The sequence below is a fragment of the Centrocercus urophasianus genome, unplaced genomic scaffold, assembly GCF_019232065.1.
Source record: "Centrocercus urophasianus isolate 14NV4802_14NV808 unplaced genomic scaffold, USGS_Curo_1.0 seq_5, whole genome shotgun sequence".
NCBI lineage: Eukaryota > Metazoa > Chordata > Aves > Galliformes > Phasianidae > Centrocercus > Centrocercus urophasianus.
This window is the reverse complement of record NW_024885088.1, coordinates 9755419-9763721: the sequence shown is the minus strand read 5'-3', so window position 1 is coordinate 9763721 and position 8303 is coordinate 9755419. Positions and strand designations below refer to the sequence as shown.

Genomic DNA, 8303 nt, shown 5'->3' with positions numbered 1-8303 from the left:
GCCTGTGAGATCTGTCACATTTACACATGAAAAACATATTTTGAAGACTTATCTATCATGTAAGTTTTCAATACTACTTCCCCCCATTGTAATTTTCTGGCATTGAAGGCTACATGATTTACACGATAGTAATTTTTAAACTATTGTCTTGAGAATCAGACGGATGTGACGTTTGGTTTTTATCTTTCCTTTTAAATAAATAAAGAGTTCCTGGCTTGTACAAAACCAAGAAATTTCACTCCAAAGTCACTTCAGTCCCCTCCGTTGAGGGAACTATGGTGGTGTAAGCTAAAGGTGGCAACTGGAGGAACTTCTTTTTTGTGTACAAGAGGAGTTTCACGTAGAAGAAGGTGCGTTTATTACCAGTTTAACTAGAAATAAAAATTAAGGAGGACAATATACTGGCAGATCTTATTGATTGTATCTGGATTTGTTAGTAGTGCCTGCTCCACAGGTGAAAACTTCAAGCAGGCAGTTTAGAACTGACTGGGACATAAAAAGGGACTGAAGATAGGTTTTATATCTTGTATTCTATCTTTCCTTCCTTTGTAAAATTGAGGGGCTAAAAACCTAGTACAATATTGGATTCAGTCACAGTTATGCAGTGCATGTACTAAAAATATACCTGACACAAGTTGTCATTATATTATAAGCTAGCTAGTGTTTGTTGATTGGATAGCCCTGTAATTGGTTTAGATAACAGAGAGAACTGTGTCTCTGGACCTAATAGATAAGGAAGTTCTGCTGAGACTTTGTACTGAGAAAATAAGGAGGTTCTGCTTGGAATCAATAATTGAATATGTAACATACATCTGGGAAAACCTCTACATATGTAATACGGGTAACGTATATAAGCTCAAGATCTTTTGTGCAAGGCATGTGTGATAGGAGGAGCTCAACCCCCTTGCGTCTAGTGCTGATAATAAAGAATGCCTGCTAATACTCCAGTTTGTGTCTTAGTGAGTTTCCTGATTGATTGATTTATGCTATCATACCAGCAAGTGTGTGATCTGAGAATAATGCTTATTGTTTAATATTATTCCCATGTAGTTGCTAGTTCTTAGCTATCTTGCAGAATTATAGCAGATTGGCATTTGCACTGTTATATGACTGGTGTTTATCACACGGTTTCCTTTCTATTATAAATAAGGCAAGCTGCACTCTTATTTACATGACCGTGAGCTGGATCTGCATAATTGACATTAATAAGATGTGTGTACCTACAAGAGAATATCATGCATGCAAACTTGTGTAAAACAGAATATGTGTGTATGTTAGGCTGAATTTCTTGTGGAAACTATCTTTTTCTTGCAGCGATAAGTGAAAATGGAAACTAATAAGAGTTTATCTCCTAATTGCTTTCTTGTCATGGATGGATAACCAAGTTACTGTGAAAGTTTACATAAACTTGATTAAAGCTTTCTGAAAATGGTGTAGATCATCAAAAATAGCTTTACAGGAAAAAAAGTTAGGAAATGGTGGGTTGTCGTGCAACAGACTACACCCCAGACTAAGAATATTTGTATGGGAACTGTTGAATCATGGCCTGAACCTCCAATTGATCACCTGAGGCAAACACTGAGTCAGCCATGGGAGCACAGGTAAAGGCAATTCACCTGGACTGGAAAGGGTGGAGCCTGGCTCCACCTCTCCTAGATGCCATTTAAGGACTGACTGCCACTGAGAAATGATCTCTTTCTGGAGATTGTTTCATTTGGAGTTTTCCTGTGAGCCTAGGACCCAGGTAAGTGTTTTCATTTATTTTTTCGATTATCCTTTTCCACTGTGATAAAGTTTCTAGCTACGCGGTCATTAGACACCAGCCTAAACGCACCACTGTATGAATTTGTTGATTATACGATGTTCTAATGGCTCTTGATTTTTGACAGATGCACCCCTTGGCAGTGCTGACAGATCTACTGCTGGTCACTGTAGTAACAGGTAGGAAAAATGTTTGATGTCTTGAAACTATATAGGTTGCTCTGAAAGTAGTTCCTCCTATCAATAGCCATGTGAACTATAACAGATACAGGAGCACAATAACTGCTGTGATTATGACTACATACATAACAAGTGATGCACGATCTATTGCTCACTACCTGCTGACCAATGCCCATCTAGACTCCAAACAGCAAAAGGGAAGATCAGAGGCTTCCCATACCTCTCATAACTTCCGCATGATGTCGTACAGTATGGAATACCTCTTTGGCTAATTTGTCAGCTATCTTTTTCAACATAGTTATCACCACCAAAGCCATGCATTTTTGCCAGTAATAAATAAGCTTTCATGCTGTTGTTTGTCTTTTTTTTTTTTTCCTCTAAGCACGACAACTGTGTGGCTGTCTGAAATGTGGCTTTTCTTTCAAATTGCTGTTACCGCTGCTGTAACAAATCACCCACACCTCCTCACATGCTAATGTCTACTGTTTAGTCCTCATAAATGTTGAGCAAGTGTTGATAAATGTCAGTGGATGCAATCGTTTTCCTTGTGGAGGATTTCAGTTCCACAACTTTGCTTCATACACACTTCAGAGTCAGACACAGACACATTTTGTCAGACTGCCCATCTGCTGCTGTCTGTCACATAGTCACAAAATTTAATGAATTGCTATTGGGAAAGTTCAATCTACTTCTGATGTTGCAGGTCAACATAGTAAGATAGGAAGTGTTGCTTTCAGAGCAGCTGTCATATAATGTATTGTCATTTTTTTTTTTTTTTTCTTTTTTTTTTTTTTTCTGCAAGACACTTTCCCTTCTTTTGCACATCTAATCCTGCAGTCCTTGATCAGCCAATGTTCTCCTGATACTGGTGACATCAGTAAGGTTCTTTTGGCTCTTCGACTTTCAACAAGTACTGTGTAGGATCAGTAAGGCTACAATCAGTGATGTCTGGCTTCCCGTACTAGCAGGCTTCACTATTACTACTGAGGCACAAATATGAGTGCATGGCATTTTTTAAAGCACTAAAATTAGCCATGCAGGGTTTAGGTTAGTAGAAATACAGATAAAAAGCTCTTTTGCTGATGTATGTAATGAAAAAAATATATTCCTGATCATATGGGCTGTCATGTCAGGTATACAGCCTACCTAGAAGCTAGAGATTAAGGTCCAAGACAGATTATATTCAGGGTTTAAAACAAACAAAAAAACCACCAGGTAAGTTCTTAAACTATGAGGTGTTTGTTTTACTTCGGAAGTTATATTGTGTTTTGATATTCAGGATCCTCAGGTTCTTTGCTTCTGGAGTCATCAGTTTCCCGTTGCAGCCTTTTTGGGAATGATCACATCAAAACCTTTGATGGTTCTTTCTACAGTTTTGCTGGGGACTGCAGTTACCTCCTTGCTGGTGACTGTCACAAACACTCCTTCACACTCTTGGGTGAGTCTGAGCAAGATATAAAATAGTAACGCTTGCAGAATATTGTAAGCCTGTGACATTACCCTGTGCTGAGTTCTGTCATTGAGAAGGAAAATAATATTTCCCTTTGTGAGATAGGCTAAGCTGCTGCATTAAAAAAAAGTTTCACTGGGAGTGAAATAGCTCTGCTCAATTGGATGACCAATATTGGCATCAAGTTCTTAAAGAGCAACTGAGATGGTTAGAGGGCTTATCAAGAACAAAGTTATCCATGCCTAGTTCTTATCTCAATTCAGTAGATTCCACTCCCTCTTCTTACTGTTGAGCTATAGGTGTTTTGAGGAGGGAACTTGTTGTTCTGGGGAGGAAACCAGGAAGGGAAAGACCAGGGATCAGAGTGGATAACTGATTCATCTTCTTGGGAGCTCTTCTAGCATGCACGGTGAGATGGAGAATTCAATGACTAGAGAAAATAAAGGGAAAAGCATGAGTCCACAGCTAGAGGCTGGGCAGCTCAGAGTTGATAGTAGCTACCCTTATCGAGACTACCTCTGTATTTCACATTATCTATTTTTATTTCATCTTAGAATTGCAAGTCTCTTGAAAATGATAGACAGTATGCTTCCAGTATTGCAAAACATTCTTACAAGTTACTCTCCTCAGTCTCAGAGCTAACAGTGTTTGCTAATATCACATCTCTTCAGGTAACTACAAGGAAGGGGAGAAAATCGGTTTCTCTTTGTATCTTGGAGAATATTTCAACCTTCATTTCTTGTTGGATGGAAGTGTAACACAGGAAGACAAAAGGTACTAGTATTATTGGAACAGCAAATATTCCAGCAGGAAAAAACAATATGCTTAATGTCATATTCTGAGAAATTCTTGTTGTTCATCACAGGGTTTCCGTACCTTTTGCTTCCAATGGCATATTTATAGAGAAGGAGGCAGGTTATCATAAAATATCCAGCAATGATTATGGCTTTGTGGTGAAGATTGATATCGGTGGGAATATTCAGATATTCCTTCAAGAAAAATACTATAATAAGACCTGTGGGCTGTGTGGAAACTTCAATAAATTTGCTGAAGATGACTTCAGAACTCAGGAAGGTAAGACTGAGACTGTGCTTGTACTGTGATGTATTCTGCACTTTTCCTAATGGGTGACTCAACAATTCTGCTGATCCAGAAAATTGTTTCTACAAACTTATCAGATACTCATTTCGATGAAAAAAAAACCTGTCCAAGTTGTTTCATCTTCCCTTCCTTGTAAAGGGAAATGATGTAATCTCACAGAACCATAGAATTTCATTCCTGAACAAAACCAGTGCTCTGAATTTAATGCTTGGAAACATCAAATGATAAAATAGAGATGAAGCTCTGGGCTAAATTATGTGTAACATAGCAGTGCTGGGGAACAGATGAGAAAATCCAGCAAAAATTATACAAGAAATACCCATGAATTCATCTTATTTAAAAATCAGTTAGACTAGTGGGAAATGAGTAGTCTTTCAGATACAGAATACTTAAATCCAGAGTGTTGCTCCTGGAAGACTTATACATGGATTAGGCACAGTATGCTGCTATGAAGCACTTACTACTTTTTTATTCTGAGACAGGTTGCTGTGTTAGAAGTACACTTTGTATCTGAGTAGCTCCTAAAAAGAGGGAGAGACAAGATCGTTTTTGCTGCGCTCTGCACCATTATATGAAGTCTGTCAGTATGAGTGAAGATTAAGTGTTTTGGAGAAGTAATGAACATAACTTTCAAGGACCATCTTGATTTTGACGTATTTCAGAATGTTTAATAATTATTAGCATGCATTTGAATATATTTAGAGTAAACTAAGTTTAATTACTTTACATTATCAATTTAACATAGTACGTCTTAAAATGATATAGAAAATGAGAGAGACAAAACAGCATGGAGAAGTATCTGGTGCTGTCCTGAAGATGTGTATTACTGATGCCTAGGATTCATAAGCATGGCTTCAATGTACAGATGAAACTGTCTTCACATATTGTAAATTGATTTAGCCTTTCAGCAATGCCAGTAATAAGATCTTACAGAATATCTTAGCTGGGCTTAGTGACTTCGTACTGAGATCTGAAGCTTGCATCTTGAGACAATAACAGGAAGTGAGACTACTATAAGCGATAAGAGCAGCAAAGGAGACTGTACTGCCTAGCACTGTTCAAATACAGGATATGCCCTTCTGCTTGTGTTTACACCTTTTGTGCTGTATTTGTTTAACATTCTTAGAAAACTATATTAGAAAACTCTTAGAAAAGGAGCACTTTCCCATACCTAGATTTCTGATGTGAAGTACATGGCAGGGTTACTTCTTGGAAGAGCTGAAAAAACAGTGGAGAAGGTGATGAGACCATAAATGGCTCTTGTATGATGAAGACCTTTATTTCTGTAAAATGTATGGGTGTGCAGATCTGTACTTTTAACCTGAAAAATTACTGTATTATCCTAATTCTGACTACTTTCTACTCTGATCAATCTTTCATGTAATTTGATCTAGAATTAATTATGTTAGAAATTATCTCCTTGACAGCTCTTCTAGCAGGGTGGCTCGTGCACTCTTCCTGACGTGCTCCAAGTAAAATCAGCTTTCCATTTGCTCAGACCATTCCTTAAAGTGCCACAGTTAACTTTCAGGTGAGGGGGAGTGCAAACAGCTAGTAAAGGTGATGCTCTTTAGAAGGAGATCTAAGCAGATAATGTTATAAAAGCACTTACGCTTTTCTTCAACTGCAGTCTTTGTTCACCTTTTAGCCTGATTAGATCTTGTGAAGGTCAATGCAACCCCAGGATATGAGCTTGGCACAATGTCTTAGTGATCTGCGCAGAGGGGTTGACTTAATGTTGGCTGTAGACTGAGTCTGGCTGTCCTGTGTACCCGTAGCTTCCTGTTAAAATCTAGGTATGTTTTCACTGTTAGTTTAGGTCTTAAGTTCTTATCTATTACATGTTTCATTAAATACAGTAAGATCTGTGAGCTCCATACTTGAAAGTATTGGAAGTTCAACAGGTTTTTCAGCTGAGCAAATAACTCAAGATATTTTAATCATCAAATGGCTTTGATTTAAACTGATACGGCAAACTGTCTGGGGGCTAATAGTCCTCTAAGAGCCACTGTCTGTGCGAGTGTGGTGAAAGGAGAGCTTCTGCTGAAGTGTTTCTCTACCTCTCATAGATTGTAGCTCACTTTTTTTTAAAAGCCAGTGCAGGAGTTTTGTGTCATTTTCTGTACAGAAGGGAAATCCTGTGATTAACTCATTGTAGTTTAATGGTCTGTTTCCAGGAATTAGTTTTGGCACCAGATGATCACATCCCAAATTTATTTTAAAGTCTCAATCACTCTGGACTGAATCTAAACCATAATCTCAGCTGTTCTGGAAATATCCTGCTTTTTATCACAGTTGCAACAAAATGAAAATGCTTATATCAACATAAAAAAGTGCACTATTTTCCCATATTATTAAAAAAAGAAATACCTCTATTTTAATAGTATTGGTCACTTTCGCTCAGAAAAATAGTTTGGTTTGACGTAACTTGCTCTTCGAAAAGTGGATAATGACAGAATTTCATTGATTTTATTTGAATTATGTTGAGATGGTGGGTAAGATGAGAGGGAAGTTTCTGTGTTTTTGGACATTATTTACTTGCTGAAAAAAGTTATGATTTAATTTGATATCTTTCTACTCATCACAGTAGTTTTCATCCTGTCAAATGGTTTTGGGCCAGTTTGGCCCAGTTCCATGACTAATGAGGCAGGGAAGAGCCATGGTCCTCCTCCCCAGGAAATGGAGAAGGGGCATAAGGAAAAAGCAAGGAGAAAAACAAAACAGTGATAACAAGTTAAGGGAGAAAAACAAATTTAGTAAATATGATAGCATAATGGGAGATAATATAATACAATTTAATTAGTGTTGAAGCTAATAAATGAGTGTCCAAAACCGAAGGTCTTACTCTAATGCTGAAGTTGTGATGGCTAGGGAGCACTCATAGCAGAGAAGAGCAGTAAAAGAAGGAAAAAAGGGACAGTCATGATTTCTGAGCAGTTTTCCCTCTAAATGGGAAATGAAACAGTGAAATCTTCTGGATTTGTAGTTCTTCTCTTCTGGGAAGTAGGTGCCTGGAAATATCAACAATACAAGGAGCTTTAGCATTGACTCTTTAAATCCCTTGCATTACAAGATGTTATGATGTGGAATACTGACAACAAATCATAAAACCATGACAATCATTAGACTAATCTTTGCCATCTGCGGTAAATTTAAGTTTCCTTCTTGCTGTTCTTTTTTTTTTTAAGTGCCTAACCTAACTATTGTTTGATTCCATAGTATCTAGGTTAAAAGAAAAAGTCAAGTCTGCTGTCTTTATTATACCCACCCTTAGCATTTTCTGTATACTTCTAATGACAACCCTTCAGGAATTAGGAATGGTCATAGTGTTTAGTAAACTGTTTTTGTACTGAACTTAGAGTACATCACTCAAATTTAGATTAAGAATGTAAATATATATATTTTTTACAACAAATTATAAGGATATTATTTCACCCTTTTTTTTTTTTTTTTAGGTACAATGGGGATTATGTTTCAAGATATCCTCAGCATGATGTCTTGAATGTGTTAGCAGTAAGCACTAACATTCTCACATGAAAAACATTTGAAGTCACAAAATAGGGAAAGATTTAGAAAACTATCTATTCTGTAGCAAGTACCCATCAAAACAGAAGTAGTCCCACAGTCCTGGGAGGCAATTTGAGGAAGCATTCTTTTTCTTGTTTAACCCTGTCCTTGGTTGAAGAATAAGAAGCAGCAATGTGCCTTGTATTTCCCAAGAAGCAAAAGCCATACAGATTAACTTATGGTTGTCCAACCCTTTGGCTTGCCTGGGCAGTACTGAGTGAACAGGAGTTGACATGAGCTGCAT

General features: G+C 37.4%; 1 protein-coding gene across 2 annotated transcripts in view; it reads left to right on the top strand.

Moving 5' to 3' along the window:
• The first annotated feature begins 239 nt into the window (after nt 1-239).
• Nucleotides 240-8303, top strand: part of VWF (von Willebrand factor) — a 147471-nt gene continuing 139407 nt past the window's right edge. Inside the window, exons 1-5 of one of the 2 annotated variants that reach the window (XM_042835063.1) lie at nt 240-350; nt 1890-1941; nt 3221-3379; nt 4063-4165; nt 4257-4465. In XM_042835063.1, coding sequence (XP_042690997.1) covers nt 1890-1941; nt 3221-3379; nt 4063-4165; nt 4257-4465 — 523 coding nt within the window. In that variant the 5' untranslated portion in view covers nt 240-350. Of the gene's footprint in view, nt 351-1667; nt 1745-1889; nt 1942-3220; nt 3380-4062; nt 4166-4256; nt 4466-8303 lie in introns of those variants that run through there. The other variant, XM_042835062.1, reaches the window with a different exon arrangement.